The 24,990-nt window shown below is 64.2% G+C and overlaps 11 protein-coding genes across 11 annotated transcripts; 3 read left to right on the top strand and 8 right to left on the bottom strand.

Moving 5' to 3' along the window:
* Window positions 1-2,742: 2,742 nt before the first annotated feature.
* On the bottom strand, window positions 2,743-6,495 carry AMSG_01716 (uncharacterized protein; the record flags this gene model as incomplete). The annotated part of the gene is made up of 1 exon (XM_013906305.1): window positions 2,743-6,495. One exon carries the CDS (start codon window positions 6,493-6,495, stop codon window positions 2,767-2,769), a length of 3,729 nt encoding a protein of 1,242 aa, XP_013761759.1. The 3' UTR covers window positions 2,743-2,766.
* A 558-nt stretch (window positions 6,496-7,053) lies between these two features.
* AMSG_01715 (uncharacterized protein) lies at window positions 7,054-8,307 on the top strand (the record flags this gene model as incomplete). The annotated part of the gene is made up of 2 exons (XM_013906304.1): window positions 7,054-8,109; window positions 8,160-8,307. The coding sequence occupies 2 exons, from the start codon at window positions 7,054-7,056 to the stop codon at window positions 8,193-8,195; spliced, it is 1,092 nt and encodes a 363-aa protein (XP_013761758.1). The 3' UTR covers window positions 8,196-8,307.
* Window positions 8,308-8,535: 228 nt separating this feature from the next.
* On the bottom strand, window positions 8,536-12,185 carry AMSG_01714 (cell division control protein; the record flags this gene model as incomplete). Its single annotated transcript, XM_013906303.1, has 2 exons — window positions 8,536-9,793; window positions 9,829-12,185. The coding sequence occupies 2 exons, from the start codon at window positions 12,183-12,185 to the stop codon at window positions 8,536-8,538; spliced, it is 3,615 nt and encodes a 1,204-aa protein (XP_013761757.1).
* A 262-nt stretch (window positions 12,186-12,447) lies between these two features.
* AMSG_01713 (uncharacterized protein) lies at window positions 12,448-13,507 on the top strand. Its single transcript, XM_013906302.1, has one exon. The coding sequence runs from the start codon at window positions 12,537-12,539 to the stop codon at window positions 13,209-13,211; it is 675 nt and encodes a 224-aa protein (XP_013761756.1). The 5' UTR covers window positions 12,448-12,536; the 3' UTR covers window positions 13,212-13,507.
* Window positions 13,243-15,064, bottom strand: AMSG_01712 (uncharacterized protein; the record flags this gene model as incomplete). Its single annotated transcript, XM_013906301.1, has 2 exons — window positions 13,243-14,739; window positions 15,008-15,064. The coding sequence occupies 2 exons, from the start codon at window positions 15,062-15,064 to the stop codon at window positions 13,264-13,266; spliced, it is 1,533 nt and encodes a 510-aa protein (XP_013761755.1). The 3' UTR covers window positions 13,243-13,263.
* Window positions 15,065-15,196: 132 nt separating this feature from the next.
* AMSG_01711 (uncharacterized protein) lies at window positions 15,197-16,454 on the bottom strand (the record flags this gene model as incomplete). Its single annotated transcript, XM_013906300.1, has 1 exon — window positions 15,197-16,454. One exon carries the CDS (start codon window positions 16,452-16,454, stop codon window positions 15,213-15,215), a length of 1,242 nt encoding a protein of 413 aa, XP_013761754.1. The 3' UTR covers window positions 15,197-15,212.
* Window positions 16,455-16,590: 136 nt separating this feature from the next.
* On the bottom strand, window positions 16,591-17,943 carry AMSG_01710 (uncharacterized protein; the record flags this gene model as incomplete). Its single annotated transcript, XM_013906299.1, has 1 exon — window positions 16,591-17,943. One exon carries the CDS (start codon window positions 17,941-17,943, stop codon window positions 16,657-16,659), a length of 1,287 nt encoding a protein of 428 aa, XP_013761753.1. The 3' UTR covers window positions 16,591-16,656.
* A 168-nt stretch (window positions 17,944-18,111) lies between these two features.
* On the bottom strand, window positions 18,112-19,452 carry AMSG_01709 (uncharacterized protein; the record flags this gene model as incomplete). Its single annotated transcript, XM_013906298.1, has 1 exon — window positions 18,112-19,452. The coding sequence occupies one exon, from the start codon at window positions 19,450-19,452 to the stop codon at window positions 18,112-18,114; it is 1,341 nt and encodes a 446-aa protein (XP_013761752.1).
* A 116-nt stretch (window positions 19,453-19,568) lies between these two features.
* On the bottom strand, window positions 19,569-21,540 carry AMSG_01708 (TKL protein kinase; the record flags this gene model as incomplete). The annotated part of the gene is made up of 1 exon (XM_013906297.1): window positions 19,569-21,540. The coding sequence occupies exon 1, from the start codon at window positions 21,399-21,401 to the stop codon at window positions 19,569-19,571; it is 1,833 nt and encodes a 610-aa protein (XP_013761751.1). The 5' UTR covers window positions 21,402-21,540.
* Window positions 21,541-21,910: 370 nt separating this feature from the next.
* AMSG_01707 (member Ras oncogene family RAB32) lies at window positions 21,911-22,930 on the top strand. Its single transcript, XM_013906296.1, has 2 exons — window positions 21,911-21,957; window positions 22,228-22,930. The coding sequence occupies exons 1-2, from the start codon at window positions 21,946-21,948 to the stop codon at window positions 22,870-22,872; spliced, it is 657 nt and encodes a 218-aa protein (XP_013761750.1). The 5' UTR covers window positions 21,911-21,945; the 3' UTR covers window positions 22,873-22,930.
* Window positions 22,931-22,954: 24 nt separating this feature from the next.
* AMSG_01706 (uncharacterized protein) lies at window positions 22,955-24,579 on the bottom strand. The gene has a single exon (XM_013906295.1). The coding sequence runs from the start codon at window positions 24,323-24,325 to the stop codon at window positions 22,970-22,972; it is 1,356 nt and encodes a 451-aa protein (XP_013761749.1). The 5' UTR covers window positions 24,326-24,579; the 3' UTR covers window positions 22,955-22,969.
* Between the last annotated feature and the right edge of the window lie 411 nt (window positions 24,580-24,990).

The following is a 24,990-nucleotide window of genomic DNA, read 5'->3' as shown; positions in this document are numbered from 1 at the left end:
ACCACCTCCGGCACCACCGAGAGCAAGCTAGCCATGCACAGGGCATTGGAGACGATGCATACGGATAGCCACAGCATTGACAATGACTACCAGTCTGCCCTTTAACCCACTCCTCCCCTCCCTCCTCCGGCCTTGCCCATCACAGCCCCCGCCGGCCTGCTCATCACCAGCTGCCCCTGCCGCCGACCACCGAGCCAGACGACGAAGCCACCGGGCTGGCCAAGACAAGGAAGAACAAGAGGGGGCAAGGGCAAACGGTATCCAACGCAGTGGTGGACTACAGTGCAGTGGTCTGCATTGTCCTCCAATCCCAAGCCATCGTCTCCATCGACGTCCATCTCAACTCAATTTACGTCCGCCGCCTTCCCTCTGCCGGCCAAGTACCCGCCGCCCCTATCGCCCACACCCCACACACACCCATCAGCCGTATCATACTCACCTTCATCAATGCTCAAGCCCAATCGCCATACCTACTACCATTTCGCCCGTCCCGTCACCCACGTCACGACCCCCCTCATCTCCCCCTACCATACTCATTACCACCCGTCACCACAAACGACCACCCCCACCCCCTACCCCACCACCATCACTATCATCCTAGCGACAACCACCACCACCTTGCCTTGGCCATGCCCACCACCATCCCATCGCGCACTCGGCTTCCTCTTCCTCCTCCTCCTCCTCCTCTCCCCACTCCAGCTCACCCCCATCCTCATTCCCGACTCCGATACCCACACTCCTCAACCATCACATGCCAGACTGCCCATCCTCCGACCAACAGCAACTTCTAGCCACCTAGTCCCGACCCCGCCCCCTCTGCTGTCCTTGCCTCGCCGACCACCAGCCGCCAGCCGTCGCCCGCTCGCCCGATCAGCCCACCTTCATCACCACCTAGCCCCTTCCTACTACCAGCTACGTGACCCACGACCACACCCAAGGTCATCACTCGCCCACATTAACACCAGTACCAATATCGCTATCATCGATACCCATTTGCCTCGGCTCATTTCCGCGTAGACTTGTTTGCCCTGGGTGGTTGAGCACGCCCTCGACCGCCCGACCCCGCACATGCCCCCCACCAACCTCATTGCAAGATATGCGCAATCTGATTTCACTACTACCCGACTACATACACACACTTCCCCATGCACAGTATCCAATCCACAGCTGCAGTATTCCGGAATCCGAGTTCTGCCATCTGAGGCCCAAGCTGTTGTCCCAGTGTCCCTTCGAAGGTGCTGACCCCTCCGCCCCGAGCCCATCTCTGACCCCCACTCCCGACCATCTCCATCTACAACCACCACACCCTCACCACACGTACTCACCACCCCTGCAAGCATAACCACCCACTCTTTGCTCCCCGATACGCACACCAGCCGACACGATACCGTCAACAGCATCACTGCCGACCGCCTGCTGCTCACCGCCGCCCGCCGCCGACCGACCACCTCCGGCACCACCGAAATCAAGCTAGCCATCGACAGAGCACCGGAGGCGAAGCATCCGGATAGCGACAGCGATGGCATTGACTACCAGTCTGCCCTCCAACCCAATCTTCCCCTCCCGGATCGCTGCCGGGCGGGCCCAAGTGAGCGACAGCCCAAACGAGCGAGCGGACAGGCCGTGCCGAGGCTGCGGTTGAAGATGAGGGTATGAGATCCGGATCGGAAGGGCGAGCGGGAGCAGGAGTGCGAGTGCGAAGGGAGTGCAGCGACAGCTGACCTGCTGCGAGTGGTTGTCGTCATCGCATCGTCGCGCCATTGTCAACACCACCACCTCCGCTGCCCGCCGGCAGCCCACCCCACCCCGCCTGCTCGTCCTTACTCACTGACATCGACACCGACACCGACTGATGATGACGCACTCATAACCACTGCCGGGACTGATCCTACCTGCTCTTTCTCTCTCCCTCCTCCACCTCGCCCTGCAGCTCACAACTGCCTGTGCCTTCGACCGCCTTGCGCTTGCCCACACGCACCCGCCGCGACAGCTCGCTTCGCCGCTTCTATCCAGCCACTGCAGCAAACGCCAGCTCACGAACAACACATGAAACTATGCTCATGCTCTACGTCGCTGCTGTGTGTACCTCTTCTTCTCACAAGTGAAGTCTGCACCTTCTCCCGTCGGCCGCAGCCGCCACTCTCACGCGCTGTGGCGTCGACCGCTGCATCGCTCGCGACCAAACCACGACCTTTCTCGGCCACCCGCCCTGGCCATGTTCCTCGCGGTCCAATGCTACGACTGTGCCACGTACCAGGTGCAGAAGGAGATTAAGGCCAAAAGTGGGCCTGTCGCATGTGCGGTGCCAAGCAGTCGTTCCGTAAGGTCTTTGCCCGTGATGCCCGTGCTGCCGTCGTCCGCCCTGCTGTCCAGGCTCTCAACCTCGCCCGAGCCACCACAAGCGCCGGACCCAACCCGGCACCCGCAGCTACCTCCACATTCGCTACTGCTGCGAGTACACGTGGTCACGACGACTCGTACACATACTCGTACTCGGACGATGCTGTTCCTCCTGCCAACCCCCGCGCCTCGCCTCGCCCGAGTACTCGTACTCATACTCAGTCTCGCCACCGCCAGCAACTACTTCCGCCAACTCCGCTGCTGCCGCATCGCGATGGGCAGTATACGCCCCATCCAAACGTGATCGCCCGTCATCTGGCTCCGACGTGGACGATGTGCACGGCGCCTCGTACACGACCGAGCCGCCGCCACCGCCCAAGCGTCAACGCCGTCGTCGGTGAGCTCAGGCTACATTTCCGTTTACATTCACGCTGTCGACACAAGCACGAACCGGACATTTGCGTGCTCGTGGATCGGGTAGCATGAGAGCATCCTCAACGGATGCGCTCCCGGCTCCACGTCAGACACCACGCCGGCGAGGCGGTCGTCGAGCTGGAGCTTGGTGTTCGCTGCGGGGCCGATGTCGAGGCCGCCATCCCGGCACCGTGCCACCACGAGCTCGATAACCTCGTCCGTGCTAGTGTCCGGTGCAATGATGAGTGTCTTGTACGTCTCGCCATCCACGTACACGCGGATCCGGCCCTTGGCCCGATAGTGGAATGAGCGCAGATGCGCCACCCCGGCAAGGTCCCACGCCGTCACCAGGTCCAGCGGAACCTCTTCATCGCGAAGCAGCCGCTCCGAGCGCTCGTCGCCGTTGTTGAGTGCCACAAACAGGTACCGCTGCGCCGACGAGCCGTTTGATCCCGCTGCGCGCGCCAGCGCTGTCCCCAGTGCAGCCACAGGGTCGTGCCCGACGTGCAGCGCCTTGGCCGGGCCCGAGCCAAAGTACACCGGGACCGCCGGCTTGGTCAGCTCGATCTGCAGCGCAAGTAGCTCGATCTGCATCGACTTGACGCTCGCCGCCGACGCCGCAGCTGCAGCCTTGGCCTCGCTCAGCTCGCGCGTCAGCGCACCAACCTTGGCCGTCAGCGCGTCGTGCCCACGCTCGAGCTCGACGTTGAGCTTGCCCAGCTTGGCCTTTTCGGCAGCAGCGGCGGCAATGGTTGCCTTGCGCTCTGTCATCACTGCGCTCATCTCGGCCCGTGCCGCCGCTGCTTGCTCTTTCAGGGCCGTCGCCGACGCCTGGGTCGTCGCCACCTCATCGCGGCTCTTGCCGAGCTGCGCCCGCAGATCAGCCTCGATCTCATCACGCCGCCGCAGCTCGTCCTTCAGCCGGGCCACCACAAGCTGTAGCGACTTGGTTGGTGTGGCGCATCCGGTCGGGTTGTTCCGCTTCTCCAGCTGTGCCGTGAGGAATGCAATCGAGTCAGAGAGCTCCTCCAGCTGCATGCCCTGCGATGAAATGACTTCGTCCATCTGCTTTGCCTGCTCAGCTGCCTCCTCAGTCACCGACAACGCCTCGGCCTCGGCTGCCGCCAGCTGTGCCTCTGCCCGCTCTGCCCGCTCCTCCATTGCCCGGAGGCTCTCGCGAGCACGCTTCGCTGCCGCCGTCGCCGATGCCAGCTCCTGGCTCAGCTGTGCATTCTCGCTCCGGTACGACGCCAGATCTTCCTTCAGCGCCTCGACCTTGCCGCTCGCCATCATCTCTGCTCCTGACGCTCCGGCCTTGGCCGTCGCCGCCTCGGTAGCCGCGGCCGCCGCTCGTTCGGCTGCTTCTGCCGCTTCGGCATGTGCTCGCTGCACCGTAGCCCGCATCTCCTCCAGCTCGAGCTCAAGCTCGTCGGTCCGTGCCACCGCCGCCGCACGAGCCCGCTCGGCCTGCTTGGCCCGCAGCTGTGCGCCAGCGAGCTCACTCTCCAAACGCGAGACCTCGACCGACTCATCCGGTACTTGCGAGGCAGGCGGAGCCGACGGCGAGGTCAGGAGCGCCGCTTGTGCTGCTCCCAACTCCGGTGGCGAAATAGGAGCCTGAGGCCAGGCTCGCAGCAGTGCCTCAAACCCAGCTGACCGGTTAGCCGAAGTTCGGCTCGGGGAGCAAAGGAGGTTGGTGGCGTGGACAGGTTCAGCCGGTGGGCCGCGGAACCACCACAGCCGATTTGTGCCGAGCGTGAACGTGGTGCCCGGTGCTAGCCGTGTTGAGCTGCCACGTGCAAGCGGCTCGCGAGCCTCGTTGTCGTCATGGATCACACAGTGCGCGTACCGCGACGAGAGGCTGAGCTCAGCCACGCCTTCGGCCGCGTCCCATGCTAGTTCCACAAGGTGGGGCGCAGAGCCAATGACTCGCGGAGCGCCCGACGAGACGCCCACCACAAGATCCTCGCCTTCGGTTGCGTCCGGCGAGAGGCACACGAGGTACGCCGTGGACGTCCCGTTCTCGAGCCGCGTTCCCGGCAGCACCGCCTTGAGTGGCGAGGTCTGCACGGCGGCGCTCGCCATCTCGGCCGGCATTAGCCGCCACCCGCGCAACGTGTCGTTGTCGCTCCCGCCGGCGTCCTCGTCGTCATCCTCAATTGTCGAAGAGTCGTTGAGCGAGCCGACAGCAAGCTCAGAGATGCGTGACACCGGCGAGGGCTTGGGCATCGGCGTCGCCAGTGCCTGCAGTGCCTTGACCTGCGCCCGCAGGTCGGCAATGACTTTGGCCCGTGGATCGATGTTGACCCGGGCGGTGTTGACGATCCGCGACGCGCGCGCCGCGTACCGTAGCGTGTTTCGCGTCTCCTCGAGCGCCGACGCCGCTGGCGAGACTGACGCCACCATGACCGTTTTCGAGTTGCCGCCGAGCGAGTCGCGGAGGAGCCAGGTGAGGAGCGAGTCGCGGTACGAGACGTGCTCCGGCTCGTCGCTCCCGGCCCCGCCTTGGCTCCCGGCGAGCTGGGTGATGACCCGCGAGAGACAAAGGAGCGACTTGTTGATCTCGCCAGTCTCCTTGAGCAGCACTCCGTTGCGCTTCTCCATCGAGCCGAGCCGCTCCGAGCCGGCGAGGTCTACAAGGTTGATTCGCGAGACCTGCGCCTCGGTGAGCCCGGTCGCCTCGTCAGTCCACTCGGAAGTAAACGTGAGTGTAAAGACGGCGTGTGAGCGCGATGAGACCGTGTTGTGCGAGGTCGATGACGTCGTCCGTGACGCAAACCCGAGTTGAATGAGGTCGACAGCTTGCTGGGCAGACTTCACCTCCACCCGCGTGAGGCCCGGGCAGTACGGGCCAAACTGCGGGTCCTCGCGGATCTTGAGCTTGGCTGCTGTTGCGCCCGGCCGGCTCGGCCGCGACGCCAGCAGGTCTGCCAGCTGCTCGTTGTAGATCTCGAGGAGCGAGACCGAGACCGAGAACCGCCGCCCGGCCTCGCCGCGCGCAGCCTTGATCCGGTTCAGCAGCGCGGTGCAGAACCGCGGGACAAAGCCCTCGCGCCCCGAGCCGACCCGATCGCCGACCATCGTGTACGTCTTGCCAGCGCCGGTCTGTCCATACGAGAAGACCGAGCAGTTGTACCCGTTCCACACCGCGTCGAGCAGCTCACCGCCGAGCTCGTCGAACAGCGCCTGCTGGTCGGCCGCGAGCTGCGCCTCTGATGCCGGACCCTCACCCGAGCTGTCCGTCGCCCGACAGTCGTGAACAGCATCAAAGGCAAAGCTCAGCGTCCGTGCCTTGCTCCCGCTCCGCCCGCCTGCCGCTCCTCCGCTCCCGCCGCTGTTGGTGTCGACCGGCGACAGCGGGCTCCGCCCGCCTCCGAACTCGCCATTTGAAAATTTGGCACTTCGCCCGCTTCCGCGCCCGCCGCGCCCGCCCGAGCCGACCGACCCGGCCGCCCAGTTCTCAAACGACGCCACGCCCCTTCCGTCGCCCACCGCCGACCCGCTACGCGGCCGACTGCCCACCGTGGCATAGCCAAAGGCCCTGCTGCCGCCAGCCGGCCCGCTGCTGCCGGTCGTGGCCGGCCCTTTGCCGGCCGCGCCTGTCGCGCTCCCGCCTGACACACGCGGGACGGCAACCACGTTCCCGTCCTCCACCCGCAGCACATCACGTGCCCCGCCTGCAGCCTCCTTTCGTGAAAACGGACGGATCCGCACCACAACCTTGATCGGCTGCGATTCCATCTTGATTGGTCTCTCGACAAGTGCTTGCTGAGCCAACGCCAACGCCAACGCCAACGCCAACGCCAATAATTCTTCCCAACTCTCAAGCCGACGGACCAACAACAAAAAAGCCAGACTTTCAGCTGACCATGACTCGCCCGAACAATGCTGGCGAGAAACAAGCGCACCGTGTCGCAATTTTTTAGCCCCACCTGGCGACCACGCCCCTCCCCCTACGGCAGAGCTACCCGCAACTTGTCTCCACCACCCCGTTCCTCACTTGGCCGGCAGGCACTTCGCACCTCTCCCTCCCACAGGCTTGGTCGCGTACCCTTACTCCGCCCCTGTCACTGTTCCTCCTCCACCACATCCGACTGGACTTGGTTCCTCTCTCCCTTCTGCCTACTCTTGCATTTCTGGTTTACTCGCCGCAGCCTCACTCGCGCCGGAGTTCGTCCAATATCCCCCCTTCGCCTCCACCACCGCCACCTCCACCCCTACTCCCTCCGCCGCAGCCTCCACCGCCACGGTGCCAACCAGCCACTCGTCATTCGCACTCCCCCATCCTTCTCTCCCGTCATGTCTGACATAGCGTCACTGGCAATGCTGCCTGCCGAGTGTCTGCAGTACATCAGTTTTCAGCTCGGGCTCCTGTCGGCAGCAGACGTCCGCGCCCTCAAGCTCTCTTGCCGAGCCATCAATGCCAGGCTGACCGGCAGCAGCTACGTCCAGGCCCTTCACTACGCGCTCATGGGCTTTGAGTGGACAGTCACCCACGCCTACTGGAAAGCTGCTCGCATTGCTGTCGCCCGCCTCCCAGCCATGAACGACATGTACGATGGCGACGTCGTCGGCCTTCTTGCCCGTGTCCTCGCCTACCCGGCCGCTCCGCTCGTCGCCGATCCAGAGATGGCCGCAGAGTGGCGTGCCGTTTTTGACACTCTCTGGGCCCATCCAGCACTGGCGCCGGACTCGGTCCAGCTCACCCGCGACGAGGCTGGCGATCTCGCCGACGTTGCCGACAACCTCCGCCGCCCGCTTCACGACCTCGCCGCGCTGTACGACCATCCCGAGGCGCTCGCTGTCATCTCGTCGCGCCCATATGTTGACTACCGTGCCATCGCCACCATTATGGACTATGCCGCGTGGCGCGGACTTGATGAAGTCATCCGCGTCGCCGCAGAGTGCGCGGCCGCTAACCACAATCTTGGCATCGGCGACGCCCAAGACATCTTCATCGCCGCCCTATCGGCCGCCATTCGCTCCAACCGCGCTGCGTCTGCCTCGCTCATTCTTTCCTACGTCCCTGACGACGTCCCGCTCATCGGACCGCTCGAGGAGGCCGCCTTTGAAGGCCGCCTCGAGGTTGCCGCCGTCATCGTCGACTACTACATCTCCGAAATGTGCTGGGTCGGCGGCGTCCAGCCGCGCCATTTTCACGACTACCTCGCCGAGGCAGTCACCGCCCTCTGTGTTGCTGCAGAAGAGGATAACTACGGTATGGTCGAGATCCTCCTCCGCATCCCAGGTGTCGATCGTCTTGAGGCCCTCAAGGCCGCCTACATTGCCTCCGGCGGCGCCGTCACAGACGTAATCACACTACTCCTCGACACCATCGCCGGCCTCGAGGCTGGTGTGGGCAAACATGGCCCCGCTTCTCGCTGCATTGGGCCCCATCCCGGAAGCAACTCCCCTCCTCGCCGCCGCCCTCGCCGCAGTAGCTCTATTCGCGGCTGGTGTGGGCAAACATGGCCCCGCTTCTCGCTGCATTGGGCCCCATCCCGGAAGCAACTCCCCTCCTCGCCGCCGCCCTCGCCGCAGTAGCTCTATTCGCGGCTGGTGTGGGCAAACATGGCCCCGCTTCTCGCTGCATTGGGCCCCATCCCGGAAGCAACTCCCCTCCTCGCCGCCGCCCTCGCCGCAGTAGCTCTATTCGCGGCTGGTGTGGGCAAACATGGCCCCGCTTCTCGCTGCATTGGGCCCCATCCCGGAAGCAACTCCCCTCCTCGCCGCCGCCCTCGCCGCAGTAGCTCTATTCGCGGCTGGTGTGGACCGCGCATTTCACTGCTCGAGCTCAAAGTCCTCGGGCTCCACCGCAAGCGACGCCTCTACCAGCGCCGTCTCTGATGCCACAAACACGTACTTGAACGACGCATACACGTGCGGCTCCACCACAAGTACAGGCTTGTGGCTCTGCAGCCGCCCAATGTCGAGCACCACCGCGGCAATCGACCGCAACCACTCGACATCAACCAGTCCGGCCTCGCTCTCCGCCCCCGCATTGGCTGCATGGATAAACATAAGATCTGCCACTAGCAACCCGATGAATGGAATGAGCGGCGGCTCGATCCGCCGGATCTTCTTGCGGTAAGTCTGGTAGTTACCCGCCGGGTCCATAAGTCGGTGCAGCTGCGCCAGCGGGCCGCGGTACTTGGCCGAGACCCGCGACCACGTCCGCGAGAGCCGCGCCACCACGGGCATGTTGAGTCCAGAGAGGACCGCCATGAGCGTGTTGTAATTGTGCATGGCGAGCAGCTTCTCAGCAATGACCACAAACCGCTTGATGAGGGCGACGCGCGTCCGCAAGTCGCGCGCCATCACCACCTCGGTCGCCACCCATCCGGCCACAATGTTGAACCGCTTGATGTAGTGGATGAGGTTCGGCGCGTGGGCGTGTATCGCCTCCTCGCTGTTTTCGGCGCTCGCCCAGTACGGGGCAAGAAACTCCTCCGGCCGGATCCGCGCAAAGTACTCCATCTCGATCCGGGTGAGCGCAGACGCTGCCACCGACGGCTCCACCTCGAGCACCATGGCCTTGGCCCCGTTCCATCCGGCGCTGCTTCGCGACAGCGTCTCTGGCCCGCTCATCGATGAGCCAAACAAATTGCGCCGCACCCGCCGCGCCGCCTCGGCCGCCGCGTCGTGCTCCTGCAGCTGGTCGCGGACGCGCCCCACAAGCTGCAGCGCCATCGCGTCAAGCTCAGACTCAACAAGCAACTTAAAGAACTCGTGCAGGCCATCGAGCATGATTGGCTCGCACCAATCATGCCAGAACCCGTCAATCCACCGCCGGACAACGTTGGCCACCCGGATCTGGATCACAACCTTGTACTTGTTGTAGTGCTCAATCTCCTCAGGCGTTGGGTTGCTTGGCGTCGTAATGTTGAACCGCTCAACAAGCTTGCCCAGCAGCTCCGGACCCGTCAGCAACTCGCGGTACATGAGCAGAAAGTCGTGCACATACTCGGGATCAGGCAGCGCCTCGGCTGCCAGCGCCTCCACGAGCGAGTTCACGCTCGACTTGCCGCTCACCACCACACTCCGCTCCGCTCCCGACACCGACCGTGGCGAAACAATGCCGGGCCCTCGCTCGCTGTCGCTTGGTTGACAACGCTCGCCGCCGACGAATCGGCCGTCGCGCTTGCTGCCACGCGCCGCATCGCCAGAATCTTGTCCTTGGCCGCCAGCCACCGCTGCGTTGGCAAGGACAGTGCCGACGACTGCATCTGCGCCAGCGGTGAGGCCAGCCCTGCACGACCAGCAGGCCGCGGTGACGGCGCCTCACTCGAGCGCCCCGCCGACGGCGTGGCCGACTGGATTGCCTCCAGAAACTTGGTCATCACCTCGTGCGAGTCAAATACCCTTCGCGGCGAGGTGTGAGGCGTCGACTTACCCGATGAGCCCTCAGATTCTGTGCCGAGCAGCTCCAAGTCGCTGGCTCCGCCCGGCAGCGAGAGCGAGCCATCAGAGAGCGGCGTGTCGGACCGCGCGTGCAGCGACGAGTGGTACCCGTGGTAGTTGAGCTGGAGCTGCGACGGGAACGACGCCGAGACCTGCGCAAAGTAATCGTCCGAGCCCGAGAGGCCGTGCACAGAGAGGCTCGGCGAGGCCAGAAAGCCCGGCGCCGGAACATGGACCTCGCTGGCTTGCTCCTCGCGCTCCGACGATTTGGTCCGAAAAACGGCGGCAAGCGACGAGACCTGCGTTCCAAGCACCGACGCAAAAAGACCTTTGGCCGGTGGCGGTCGGGTGCCTCCGGGCTCCTCGACGTATGCCTCGAGTGTGTCGACCAGCTCGCGGGCGAGCGTAACGTTGCGCGCCAGCTTGGCCTTTCGCTCCAGGATAGCCGTACGCGCATCGTCCGCCGTCTCGTTGGTCCCGCGCGGTGACGCCGTCGTCTCCGCCGCACCCTCCAGCAGCGACGCCCCGAGTCCAACCGGAGCCTCCATCGACGACGACCGCCGCATGACAGGCAGATCCGGCGGCTCGTCTTCCCCGTTGCCAGCCTCTTCGACATGGTAGTACCGCCGCGACTCGGCCGGCGATGCCGCCTTGGGCGACTTAGTCCCGCGCACCTCACTGCTCAGCCGCGAGACTAAGAGCGTGTCGAGTCGGAGCGAAGCGTGTCCGCCAAGCGGCCGTCGTGCCACGCTCACGTTCACGCTCTCGCCCATTGCGCCCGAAGCGAGTTTGGACGAGCCCGACCGACGCATGCCGCCGAGCGCGAGCTGCGTTCGCAGCGGCGACTTGTCCGACACATCGATCGAGTTGAGCATCGGAGCTGGGCTCGCCCGCCACGCACTCTCGCGGCGCAATAGGTGCCCGAGATTCCGCTCCGATGAGAGCTTGGCCGGCCGCTGTCGCGCCCGCGCATGCAGGACTCGTGGTGGAACAGAGGGCATGTCCGCCGACGACACCGCCCGTGGCCGCATCTTAATCGGCGCTGCCGTCGCCGTCGCCGTTGGCGTCGCCGACCGCGCCTTGGCCCGTGCCACGCTCGAGCTCGACAAATCGCCCGTAAATGTCGACGAGAACAAGCGCTTACGCTCTTCATCCACATGGTCAAAGTCGAGCTCGCCAGCTTCGCCGGCCCGTTCTGTGCCGCTTAACGGAGTCCGCGCCGGTGAGCCCGGCGCATGATATGCGCCCGTCGGAATCGGTACCGCAAGCGACGCCCGCTCCACCAGCTCGGCCTCGGCCACAGCATCGTCCGATGGCGGCACCAGCCGCCCCAGCCGCACGTGGATCCGTGCGTGGTTGAGCGAGAGCATTAATGCCTCGACGCCAAACTTGGAGACTGCCGCAAGGAGTACCGGATCAAGCGGGTTGAACTGGATGTCGACGTACTCCAGCGGCGCCGCTGCAAGCTCCAGCGGCAGCTCCTTCAGGTAGTTGAAGCCGACGTTGAGAACTGAGAGCGACGAGCACTCGCCGAGCTGCGGCGGCAGCGCGGCAAGCTCGTTATGCGACACGTTGAGCAACCGAAGCCGCGAGAGCGCCCCGAGCTCGGCAGGCAGCTGCTGCAGCGCGTTGTCGGCAACATTGAGCGAGGTCAGAGCGCGGAGGTTGCCCACACCCGTCGGCAGCTCGGCGAGGTCGTTCGCCGTCAGAATTAACTCGCGGAGCGCCGTCAGCGACCAGAGGCTCGCTGGCAGTGCCGTCAGCATGTTCTGTCCGAGGTGCAGCGACTCGAGCGAGGTCATCAGCCCGAGCGCCGGTGGCAACGTCCGGATTCCCGTGTCGGTCAGAAACATGTGCGTCACATGCCCCAGCCGGTTCCACAGCCCGCCCTGCTGCGGGAGAAACGGCAGCGCCTGGTAGTTAAAGTCCAGCACGCTCAGTCGGTCGTCCTCGCCCGTCTCTGCAAACTTGGCCACCACCGCAGCCACAGGCAGGCTCTCGGCCTCGGGAAACCTGTCCGCCGTCTGCATGATCGAGCCTTTGGGAAAGGGGGGGGGGGGGGAGTGGTGGTCGAAGAGTGGAGGGCGAAGGCGGCGGAGGTTGCCAAGTGAGAAGTGCGTTCGTTGAAAGGAAGGAGCAAAAGTGAGCGAGGGGGGGGGGAAGGGAAGGGAAAGGTGAAAAATTTTGCTCGGTTTGCAGCTCGACCTACCCACGCACACACACACCGCAACAACCATTTCACCGCAGCTCCGCACCCACGCCCCCGTCGCATTTGCGAAAAACACCCAAACCAAATAAATAGCCCGGCGGGAAAGTCAAAGGGCATAGGGGTGTGGGATAGGCAAGGCAAACAAGTCATACTCCTCTGGACAACAATCGCCATGGGTGCCAACATGACCAAGGACAAGCTCCGCAAGCTGGTGGAGAACGACGACGCCAAGCACATTGCCAAGGCGCTGGAGGCTGACCCGGCGGTGGCCACAACGACATACCCCGAGCTATATGACGCCTCGGTCCTGCACTTTGCGGCACGCAATAACGCGGTCAAGGTGATGAAGCTGCTCATCGACGCCGGCGCCAACGTCAACGCGCTGGACGAGCGCGGCCTCTCGCCGCTCCACGAGGCGGCGCGCAACGGGCAGCCTGGGCCCATCAAGATGCTCCTCGAGGCCGGCGCCGACGCCAGCGCCTGCCGTGGCGAAGACGGCACCACGCCGCTCATGGACGTCCTCAAGTACGCCGGCATGCTCGAGGGAACGAAGGAGGAATGGGACTTACTCGACGCTCGCGCCGAGTCGATCGACGTCTTCCTTGCCCACTACGCCGAACACGACGAACTCGACATCAATCAGGTCGCCAAGCCGTCGACTTCGGCCGCCCTGGACTGGACCATGGGCAAGACAAGCGCACTGGACGACCCGGCTGGCCAGGCCCGCGAGGCCGAGTGGTTGGCCAGCATCCACGCCAAGATTGCGGCGGCCGGCGGCGTTCTGGCTGACCCCGAGTTCTTCGAGAACCTCGCCGCCGTCCGCGCCCTCCAGGAAGACGCGGCCTGAGCGCTGTTTAGTCTTCATTTGTGCTCGACCAAGACAAACGGCTGGCTACTGGCTACTGCAGATCGCGGAGGCGGTCCAGCTCCTGGACATTCTTGTTGTTGCGGAACGGGACTCCGGCGTCGATGAGGCGGTCGACAGTGTGTGCAAAGCCGCAGGTGGCGGCAATGTCGATCGGCGCATCGCCCGACGCCGTCGTCGCGTTGAGGTCGGCGCCCGCGCCAATGAGGGCGTCGACGATGGCCAGGTTCTGATGCTGCGAGGCGACGCAGAGGCAGGTAAACCCGTCAGCGTCACGCGCCTCAACGTCCGCGCCTGCCGCAATGAGCTGCTCCACGCACTTGAGCTTGCCGCGCTCGACTGCAATCGACAGCGGCGTGATGCCTCCCTGCGGCTTGGCCACGTGCACGTCGGCTCCGGCGTCCAGTAGAATTTTGACCATCTCCGTATCGCCCATGTACGCCGCCATCCACAGAGGCGTCACTGCCGCCGTCGTGTTGACCGAGTTGGGCGACGCTCCGCCATTGAGCAGCACCTTGGCCACTTCGACGTGCCCGTTCTGCACCGCGCAATACAGCGGGCTCGCACCCTGTGCCTGCGCCTCCACGTCCGCACCGGCAGCCGTCAGCACCTTGGCGACTCCGTAGTGGCCACGCAGTGCCGCCACCACCAGGCCGCTCGCTCCATTTTCCATCGTCGTGTTGACCTCTGCCCCGGCCTCGATCAGCTCCTGCACAAGAATGGCGTCGCCCTTCTTAGCCGCCGCCCACATCTGTTCGCCAAGCCGCGCCGCCTCGCCCGCACTCACCGCAGGCTGCGTCGTCGTCGGCGCAGCCATCGGTGTCGGCGCCTCCGGTGCTACCGCAACCTTGCGCGTCCCGGCCGATGCCCTGCCATCGTTTGCGCCCTTCCCGCCCATCAGCGCCTTCATCCGCCCCGCTGCGTCGGAAATCTGCGGGTAGGCCTCGATGTCGGCCTTGAGTGCCGTGTAGAGCTCGTACACTTCACGCAGCGCCTCGGTATCGCTCGGCGCGCTGGTCTTGATATCCTTCACCCGCCGCTTGGCCTCGTCCTTGAGCATGACCACCTCGTCGAGCGTAAAACCAGGTCCCGCCCTAAGCACAGCCGCAGTTCCCGCTGCAGCCTCGCCCGCTGGCCTGCTGCCACCCGCTTCAAACTGGCCCGACTCGAGCCCAGACTTGAGCGCCACGTACTCGTCGTAGAGCACCTTGACTCGGGCCGGATCCCAGCCCTCGGCCTTGCCGCGCTTGATCTCGCCCTTGAGGAACGACTTGCGCGCCTCGGCGTCCTCTCGGCTCATGGCACCCTGATCAGCACCTCTCGCTGGTGTCGCCGCCGCGCCAGAGGCGGCACCTGCTGCCGCGCCACCAATGGCAGATGGAGCAGCAACAGTAGCAGCAGCAGCTGCAGCCGCAGCTCCAGCCGCAGCCTCCTTCTCCTTCAGCGCCGCCGACACCGCCTTGTACTCTTCAAACACTGGCGCAATCCTTTCCGGCTCGGCACCCTCCTCCTGCACACCCACAAACACAAACACACAACATACATACATACATACATACATAGACATGTCCAAACACCCTGTCAGTCGCTATCCCATCTGCCCGATGTGCAAGTCGCCCCTGGCCCGCCAAAGTGCCTTTCCCCGCCCCGCGTGGCTCTTTGCCCAAAAACTCGCGGAACAGCCAGCCGAGAACAGACCGCGCGCTGTCTCACCCGCACTCTCATTGGGGATACGCATGGGGGAGGGGGAGAGGAAGAGCATAGATACGTGTACGTACCTTGAGGCGCCGGATTTGTGCCTTTAGCTCGGCCTTCTTGAGCGTGAGCTCCTCCATTGCTCCCCGAGCCCCGAGTGCAGTGGTGTCTGTCGCGAGTCACGTCGCTTCGCGCCACCGCCCTCCGGGCACTCGCCGTTTGTTGGCGTGAGGTCAAGTGCACGAGTTCGTGGGAGGGAGATGTGATGAAGCGTGTTTGCCATGGACTTTAAGAGATCGTGCCACGCTGAGGAAGAGCCATGATCAGATCGAGCCCGCGCGGCAACGACGGCGGCGACGGCATGACAAAGCCGAGCAGAGGGAACCACATCGTTGTCACGGGCATGACGTACGCCGGCATGTCGAGACCAAGCGTGACCGAGTAAAATGGAAACGTCGACCAGTTGGTGACAATGACGTGCTCGCCAGCAGCCTCGATGTAGTGGCGAGGTTTGGTCACCCGCGACGCCTCCCAGGCGAGGACCGCATCGACCGCCGCCACCCGAGTAAACGTCTCCTTGGCGGCGCGGACCGCCCGGCCAAGAGTCACATCGTCGGCAGCGATGAGTGCTGCAGCCTGCCAAGCTTGTGTGACGCATGGCAACACGGCGTTGCCAAAGTAGCCTGCCGGGAGACTGTGGTATCGCCCGCGCAAGTTGGCCGGAAACTGTAGGTCCAGCTTGGTGTCGCCGTCCAATCGTCCCGCTGCGGTCTTGAGCACATCCGCGCAAACCACCTCGTTGGCAGTCGGCACAAAGTCGCCCTCGGCTTGTGCACTCTTGGCTGTGTCGATCTGAGCTCGCGTGTACCGCTTGCGCAGGAGCTCAGGCGCGCGTACTGTGCTCGCCATCGCTTCGAGAGCTGCCGTTGTCGCATACGGAAAAGGAATGGCCTTGCCGCAGTTGGCCGGTGGTGCTTGCTCCGCCTTGCTCGCTTTGCCGCGGAGCAGGCTGCGGTCGTGGACGACGTCGACTTGTGCGCGCGCAGCCTCGAGCCCTTCCTCCGCCACCATCGACCACGCGACCATGAACGCCACCATTGCGCTAGCGTCGGCCATCGAGTGGTGGAACGAAGCCAGGACGCAAATCCCGTTGCTCACCGGCGTGACACGGACCAGCATACTCCGCTCGCCGTGCTCTGTGCCGATGGCATCGTTCTCGGGATCGTGCGGTGCGTAGCTCGATCGCGGCGGCATCCATTCGCCCGTCGCCTCGCCCACTTCCGGCACCGCAGCCCCAGCCACCCGCTCGCCGACCTGGAACAGCGCCGGCAGCGCATCGTCGTCGGTAGCAACATAAAAGCCGATGTCGTCTGCGTGCCGCAGCGGATGGTTGAGGAGCGGGAAGAACTCGCGGACCGTGGCTTCGAACGAGGTGCGCAGGCCAGGCAGTGTTGCCTCACTCCAGCTTGGCTCGGCCGCCGCCTCGGGCGCGACATAGCTCCATACCACGTTTATGTATGCTGCAGGCATGATGTTGTCGACCGACGAGAGAGCATGGCGTGTGGGGCCGGTTGGAGCTGCGGCCATGTGCTAACGGTTTCCGGAAAGCGGCGACAGGTGCAACGCAATACGTGCGCGCGCTGATGCGCATGCAATGTTCAACGTGTGGCGCTTTCCACCAACCGCGACGGAGCATAAAAGCCACAGTGAGAGGCTGCTGTGTGTCTACACGCTACGGCGCCGTCTCGGAGTTGGCCTGTACCGGCTCTGGAAGGCAAAATATGACGTCTGCGGCGCGATCGGTCGACGGCGCGGTGGCGAGGATGTGGCCGAGATTGGGGACCCACATCGTGTACGCGGGCGCAACGTGGACGGGCGTGCCGAGGGTGAGGGTAACAGCAAAAAACGGGAAGCTTGTCCAGTTGGTCAGAACCATGTGAGCGCCATCAGACTCGGGAAAGTGCCGCGGGCGGACGTCTCGCGCCACCTCCCATCCGAGCACAGCATCGACCTCGGCGCTGCTTGTCCATCGCTCCTTGGCAGCACGGATCATCGGCGCAAGCACCGCAACATCAGCCTTGGCCACGCTTCCGGCCGGCATCGGCTCGGTGACACAGAGCACGACAGCAGAGCCAAAGTACGCGTCCGGCAGATTGCGGTAGCGTCCTCGGAGATTAGCTGGGAACTGTAGCGAGAACGGCATGTCTTGAGCCTGGTACTTGGCCGCCTCCCGCATCACTTCGGCGCACACCATCTCGTGCGAGGTCGGCACAAAACCAGCAGTCCGCCCTGCCTCGCGCGTCGCCTCGAGGGCGGCGCGGGTGAACCGCTTGCGCAGCAGCGCCGGCTCGGGAAGAGTGCTTGCCCATGCATCCAGATCGCGGGTTGTCATGTATGGCATCGGAATGAGATTGCGGCATGTCCGCGGCGTGCTGCTTGGCGCAGCATCAGCCTCGCCCTGGAGCAGGCTCGGCTCCATCACAACCTCGATCTTATCGCGCGCGGCCTCGAGCCCTTCCTCCGCCACTGCCGACCATGCCATCATGAACGCCACCATCGAGCCGGCGTCAACCACTGAGTGATGGAACGAAGCCAGGACGCAAACCCCGTTGCTCACTGGCGTGACTCGGACAAGCAGACTCCGCTCGCCATGCTCTGCGCCGATGGCATCATTCTCGGGATCGTGCGGTGCGTAGCTTGATCGCGGCGGCCGCCACTCGCCCGCGGGCGTGCCAGCCTCCGGCACCGCTGCTTCAGTCACTCGCTCGCCGACCTGGAACAGAGCCGGCAGCGCATCGTCATTGGTCGCGAGTATCATTCCGCTCTTCTCGTCGTGTCGCACAGGATGGTTGAAGATCGGGAAGAACTCTCGGACCGTGGCCTCGAACGAGTCGCGCAGAGCCGGCACCGTCTCCTCGCTCCATCTCGGCTCGGCCGCTGCCTCGTCCGCAGCATAGCTCCACACCACAGGCACATACACCGGTGGCATGAGCTTGTCCAACGTTGAGAGTTGGTACATGGTCCCAACTGCTATTGAGTGGAATGCATATAGCCTTGCCCACCGCTCTGGCCGCGCTGCCGAGGTCTGGTCTTGTCACGGCGACTCGCCGGGTCATCTCTACTCGGCGCAGCTCTGCTCAACCACACTCGCCAACTCCTTTTTATCGAATGTTCGATTGTCCGATGGCTATGAGCACATGGAAAGCTCGTTGGGCTCTTGCCTCGCCTTGTCTGACCGCGGCGGGAGCGAGACAATGACATCGATCGCGCGCCCGGCTGATGGCTCGCACGGCAGGAGATAGCCGAGGAACGGGATCCACATTGCGTAGCCGACAATGACAAGCGATGGCTGGCCAAGGCCAAGAGTGATGTCATAAAACTCAAAGCTTGTCCAGTTGGTGAGCGCAAGATGATGGCCATCGGCCTCGACAAAGACCCGTGGCTTGGACGGCCGGCTCGCCTCCCAGTCGAGCACAGTCTGGATGTGAGCCTCGCTGGTGTGCGCGGCCTTGGCCGCCCGCATCGCCCGCGCCACGTCTACTGCTGGCATGTCGACAATTTCACCCGCCCTCCAGCCCTTGGTGATGCACATCAGCACCGCGGCGCCAAAGTAGTCGGCAGGGAGACTGTGGTATCGCCCGCGCAAGTTGGCCGGAAACTGCAGCGCAAACTCGGCATCGGCGTCCAGCCGCGCCGCCACGGTCTTGAGCACGTCGGTGCACACCACCTCGTTGGCAGTCGGCACAAAGTCGCCCTCGGCTTGTGCACTCTTGGCTGCGTCGATCTGGGCTCGCGTGTACCGCTTGCGCAGGAGCTCGGGCGCCGGTGTCGTCTGTGCCAGCGCATTCAGCTCTGCTTGGGGAAGGTACTCGATTGGGATAGCCTGGCCACAGGTTATCGGCAAAGCAAGCTCCGTCTCGCTGGCCTTGCCGCGGAGCAGGCTGCGATCGTCAGTCATACTGACCTTTGCGCGCGCGGCCTCGAGCCCTTCCTCTGCCACCACCGACCACGCGGCCATGAACGCCACTATCGAGCCAGCGTCGACCACGGAGTGGTGAAAAGCGGCAAAAATACACACTCCGTTGCTCATCGGCGTGACACGGACCAGCATACTCCGCTCGCCGTGCTCTGTGCCGATGGCATCGTTCTCGGGATCGTGCGGTGCGTAGCTCGATCGCGGCGGCATCCATTCGCCCGTCGCCTCGCCCACTTCCGGCACCGCAGCCCCAGCCACCCGCTCGCCGACCTGGAACAGCGCCGGTAGCGCATCGTCGTCGGTAGCAACATAAAAGCCGATGTCGTCTGCGTGCCGCAGCGGATGGTTGAGGAGCGGGAAGAACTCGCGGACCGTGGCTTCGAACGAGGTGCGCAGGCCAGGCAGTGTTGCCTCACTCCAGCTCGGCTCGGTCACCGCCTCGGGCGCGACATAGCTCCACACAACAGGCACATAGACTGGCGGCATGAGGTTGTCGACCGACGACAGAACATACTTGCCCGGGATGGGGAGGGTGCGGGGATGGGCAGCCATGGGGAGCGTGGAGATGGCGCGCGGAGAAGTGGTCTTGACAGCGAGTGGAGCAAGAAGAGTGCGCTGACAGCACGTGTCGCGCGAGAGCCACCGGCTGCGCATCACATCTTTTATCGCTAGGCCGATGACGTCGGTGCAGCCTCGGGCGCAGGCTCGGGTGCAGGCTTAGGTACCGGCGCGGGGGCGGCGGCTGCCCACAGCGACTCGACGTGTTCGGAGATCTGGGCAAAGGAAGGGCGGGCGGCGGGATCCTGGGCCCAGCAAGCGACCATGATGGCGGACCACTCGGGGAGTGTGTCCGGGTAGATTGGCAGGCGGAGGCCGTTGTGGAGAACGCCGGCCGCGACTTCGATGTTGTTCAGCTCTGGGAACGGGAGCGAGCGGTTGACAATCTCCCAGAGGGTGACGCCGAACGCCCACACATCGGTCTTCTCCGAGTACGAGCGGGCGAGTGCCTCTGGCGCCATCCACTTGAGCGGGCCAACTGCCGACTCTGTGGTGTTCTTGGGCATAAGGTCTGCACGCGACATGCCAAAGTCGGAGATCTTGGCCTCGCCGTCCTCGGTGACGAGGATGTTGCGGGCGGCAAGGTCGCGGTGGACAACGCCGGCCGACGTGAGGTACGTCATGCCGGCGGCAATGCCACGGACGAGCTTGAGCTTGTGCCAGTCGGAGAGTTCGATGGACGGATCAAATAGATACTTGTCGAGCGAGCCGCCGGGACAGAACTCGACAATAATGGCCAAGTCAGGTGGCTGCGATGAGATGCCCATCATCGACACAACGTGTGGGTGCTCGAGCTGGGTCATGATGGCGGCTTCGCGGCGAAAGTCATCAAGCTGCTGCGCGTCGAGCGTCCGCATCGAGAGCATCTTGATGGCGACCGGCGCGCCACGCCACTTGCCGCGGAAGACCTGCCCGAACGCGCCCGAGCCAACCATCTCGATCTTGGTCAGGTCCGCCATGGGGATCTCCCACGCCGGTTGTTCGTACTCGACGGCATCGCCGGGACTTAGCACCTCGGACGCACCGCCCGCAGGCAGCGGAGACGACAGTGTCGGCGAGGCGTAGCCGCCACCGAACAGCGCCACTCGCGCCCGCGCCAGCTTCTTGGCCATGCCGAGCGTGCACCCGAGCTCGTCGCGGAGCTCGTCGTCGGTAAGCTCGGCTAGAACCTCGCCGTCAATGTCAGCAGCGACAAAGGCGGCTCCGAGCTTGTTCCCGAGCCCGAGCCACTCGAGCCACTCGACGACATTTGCCACCGACCACGCCGAGACTGGAACGGCGGCAAGGCTGGCCGGGAGCGGCGGAGCTGGCGGCGGCGTGCCCGGCGCCGCATACAGCGTGTTGGGCGGAGGCTGGCCCATCGCGGCAACCGCTGGCATTGGACTCCTCTGCAATGTGCCCGAAGGCGGTGGTGGTGTGAGCGACGGTGGCGGCGGCGACGACGACGCGCCTTCGGTGGCCAAGAACTCTTTCATGCGCGACTGGGAGCCGCGGAGCTCCTTGGCATTGACCAGCGCGTCTGCCGGACGGAAGCCGAGCGTCTGGCGATCTTCAGGCGAGGCCTCGTAGAGCATGGTAGTATCCGGCAAGAGCACCCGATTGACCGAAGTGCTCTGGATGAAGAGGGTGATGCCCGGAAACGACTTGGGCTTGAGCCTGAGAGCGTTGATCTCTGCACCGTCAGCCGTCCTGAACCCGAGGAGAGCTCGCAGCGCCTCACCTTCGTACAGCACGCCCGAGACATCATCCCTGGCCACAATGCGCTTGTAGACCTGGACCAGCTCGGTCTTGGTGAACTGGTAGAGGGCGGAGCCACGGACCCAGGTCAGGCCCTTGCGGTCGACGACAAACTTGCGGATGGCGATGCGCTCGTCCACAGGAATACACACATACTTGTCCACGTCGGCAGGTGTGCACTCTCGCAGCGAGGTCACCTGTGACATGTCCTCCCCGACTGAGGGTGAGGTGCAACCAATTGCTCTTGTTGACGTCTGTCCCCTGAGTGTCTTGTCTTTCCATTCGTGGGGCGAATGAAATCGTAGCTGGGACGGATGGGCTTTGGTGCCGGCGGGATGACGAGCCAGGGTGATGGGGCTGGATAAGGGGGGTGGCTCGATCAAGGCTTTGGGTCTTCGAGCTTGCTTCTGGGCTTGCCTGTGAGCTTGGGCTGTGGCCTGCTCCGCCACGATCTCGCCGCGCCCGTCGATTGGGCCGAATTGAGCCCATGTGCTGTTGAGCCAGCAGCTTGCAGCCGACCTGAATCCACCGCGTCCCGTCTCTAGTCTAGTCCCTTGGCTAATGAGCCGGTTGGCCTTGATCCAGCCAAGGAGCCAATCGGTCCAGGTGAAGTGCCGATAAGCAAAGTGGCCGGGTGGCCGACGGTCCAGGGATGCGGCCAGCAGTCCAGGAGGGCAGCCGACGGGCCAGTCGGCCGGCGGCTCCAACGAGTCACCTCTGCCAACCTGTTCTCTCAGCTTTGGTGTCGAGATGGCAGCCATTGTACGGACTGTAGTGGAAGAGATGAGGTGAAGGAAAGGGGGGGGGGGGAGAGAAGGGGGAGGGGGGGGAGGAGGAGGAGGAGAGGGAGGAAAGGGGGCGGTGGCTTGGAGCGTGTGTTCGTTTTTGGACGTCACGAGGTGTGTTGAGGTGGTTGGGATGGGGATAGTAAGGAGGGGGAGGGGGAGGGGAGGAGAGGGGGGGGGGGGGGGAGGGGGGGAGGGAGACTGATGGGGAACGTGGTGGGATTGTGGTGGTGTGGTGGAAGAGTAGGACGAGGACGCGCCGCAGCTGGAGTTCTTGTTCAAGGTCATCTTGGTGGGAGAAGAGGGGACGGGCAAGACAGCAATCATCAACCGGTATGTGCGGGATGTGTTCAAGGATTTCCGCGCTACGATCGGAGTCGACTTTGCGCTCAAAGTTCTTGAGCTGGATGCCAACACCGTTGTGAGGCTGCAGCTGTGGGACATTGCCGGGCAGGAGCGGTACGGCAAGATGCTGCGGGTGTACTACAAGGCGGCCGTCGGCGGCTTTGTGGTCTTTGACGTCACGCGGCCGGCCACCTTTGAGCGGGTCAAGTCGTGGAAGAAAGATATTGACGACAAAGTCCACCTTGCCGACGGCTCGCCCATTCCGGTCGTCCTCCTCGCCAACAAGTGCGATCTGAAGGACTCGGTCGAGGTCAACCTGGATCCTGAAGAGATGCAGCGGTTCTGCGACGAGTACGGCTTTGCCGGCTGGTTTGAGACCTCGGCCAAGACTGCGCGCGGCATTTCCGACGCCGGCCGCTTCCTTGTTCACCACATTCTCGAGAACGAGGCCAAGGTCAACGTGGCCCCGCAACAAGTACTCGATCCCTCGGTCGTCTACCTCTCACAGGAGCCGCCCAAGAAGGAGTCCAAGGGCTGCTGCGGCTAGACGCCCGCGAGGGCGTGCTCGCTGGGTTGGGGAATAGTAAAGCAAAAGTGGAAGAGCGTGCAGGTCACAAACAAAGTGTACATTGTCAATATTCTCGCTACTGAATGGTGCACGTCTCTTCGGTCGGCTCGGCAGCCGGCTGCGAAGCGACCGGGAAGAGATCGCCAAAGAGCGGTGGCGGTGCGGGTGCGAGCGACGGCGGCGCAGGTGCAAGCGGTTTGTGCCGCTTGGCCGGGCGAGCCAGCAGCTTTGGCGACGGCAGGTCTGGCCCGAGGAGCGAATCGGTGTCAAAGTCAAACTCGCCAAGGTCGAGCGCCGGGACCGGCGGCCGCGGCTGCGACGGCGACCACATAACTGGCCCCGAGCTCGGGGCGCCAAAGGAGGCGAGCGTCGACGCCGCTTCGGTTGCAACGCCGATCCCGGGGATGGGCGAGACCGAGGCCTGGGCAGTCACGTCGTTGTCGTCGATTGCAAACTTGCGCTTGCGCGACGCGCCCGAGGGCGACGGCGTCGACGGGCCCGAGTTACTGACGGATGCCGCTCCGGGGAGCAAAGGGGGCAGGCCGAGCGACCAGCGCGAGTCTGAGGCAAAGACCGGGCCGTGCGGCGTGGCAGGCCGCGACGCCATCGGCGTTGAGCCGACAAACAGCCGCGACGCGTCAAGCGCCGCGGGCGCGGCCTGCGGCGTCGCCAGCTCGTTGCGGAGGTAGGCAAAAACGTCGTCGTCGACCTGGCTCTCCTCATCAGACTCGAGCTCCGACGCCGACGACGAGCCCGACTCTGCGCCTTCCATGTCCGAGTCGTACGGATCGTGAGCGCACGGGCGGACGGCATAAAAGTACTCGACCACGTCGGCGAGCGTCTTGTTCGGCAAGTGCGGGGCAATGAGGCGGAACTCCTTCCCGTGATTGGCATACAGTTGCTCAAAAACGGCTTTTTCCCGCGTCGACCACACTGCCCGAGCCGGCGGATGGTCTGCGGCAAGCAGAACCTCCATCGCGGCGTCGACGTCGTAGTCAGCCTCCATCAGCGCCTTCAGTGCGCTCTCCTCGGGCACAGACGCCCCACGCGCGGCTTCCACAAACGCGTCCACGTCGGCGTTTGAGATCTTGGCCGGGCACGGCCGCCACATGCACTCGTCGTTGCCCGTGGGCGCCTCCGCAGCGCTTGCCGCCGCAGGGAGCGCCGAAGCCTGGAACGTCGGGCCGACCATAATCTGGCCGTACACATGTCTCGGTGTCGAGAGGTCCAGCGAGGAGAGGACCCGTGCCGCCTCATCGTCGCGAGCCGTACGCGCGCGCGCGTCGGCCGCCTTGGTCGGGCTCAGCGGGAGCGGCGCGAGCCGCGGCACAAACCGCGACCCGCTCCCGCCCACGCTCTTGGTCCCGCACGAAAGCATCGCGCTCTCGTGGTGGTGGTTGGTCGCATGCGAGTGAGCCGGAGCCATACGCATTGAAGGAATGGCAGTCGCGGCCAGCAGGCAAGCTAGTAGAGAAAAAAAAGAGTTGGTGGCGTTCACCTATTCGCCGGAATTTCCCGCTCCGCCAGTCAGCAAGCTAATGCGACCCGCGCGCGGTTTGGAACGATTTTCCGGATTACGGCTTCTGTGGCCCGCAACCTCCCGCTTGCCGTCGAACGCGCAATAAAGAGCGTATCGACTTACAAAAAATGCGAGGGGGTGCCCACTACCGTTGGGAAGGTGGTGGGGGTGGTGAGGGGGTGGTGGGGTGGAAGGGGGTGGGTGGAGGGGGGTGGGGGTGACCGGGTGGGGGGGCGGCCAAAAAACTTGGGGAAGTGTATCGTCCGTTCGTCGAAATAGGGACATGGCTGGCGGACGAGAGGACATGGGGCGGCCGCCCAAAATTTCCGTTCCGGCGCACCACGACTCGACAACGTGACCCTGACCGAGTGCGACCCAAGTCGAATTGGCTCCCCTCCCCCCCCCCCCCCCCCCCCCCCGGTTTCCGGAAGAAATGAAGAGGGTGTGTTGGAGAGCCCGGTTGTCTTCGCCGCCGTAAGGGGGGGAAAAAAGAGAATACCTTATCCGCCCGGGCGTCTGCGTTTGAGACTTTGGTGCCATTTATCTTAAAAAGGCCCAACACAACATATGTGTGTTCT

The sequence above is a fragment of the Thecamonas trahens genome (assembly GCF_000142905.1).
Source record: "Thecamonas trahens ATCC 50062 unplaced genomic scaffold supercont1.6, whole genome shotgun sequence".
Taxonomy (NCBI): Eukaryota; order Apusomonadida; family Apusomonadidae; genus Thecamonas; species Thecamonas trahens.
The sequence above is the reverse complement of the archived record's forward strand: the minus strand, read 5'-3'. Positions and strand labels throughout refer to the sequence as shown.

What these genes read in the sequence shown, in the direction of transcription:
- AMSG_01713 (XM_013906302.1), top strand. Translation starts at nt 12,537, where the DNA reads ATGGGTGCCAACATGACCAAGGACAAGCTCCGCAAGCTGGTGGAGAAC.
- AMSG_01706 (XM_013906295.1), bottom strand. Translation starts at nt 24,325, where the DNA reads ATGCGTATGGCTCCGGCTCACTCGCATGCGACCAACCACCACCACGAG.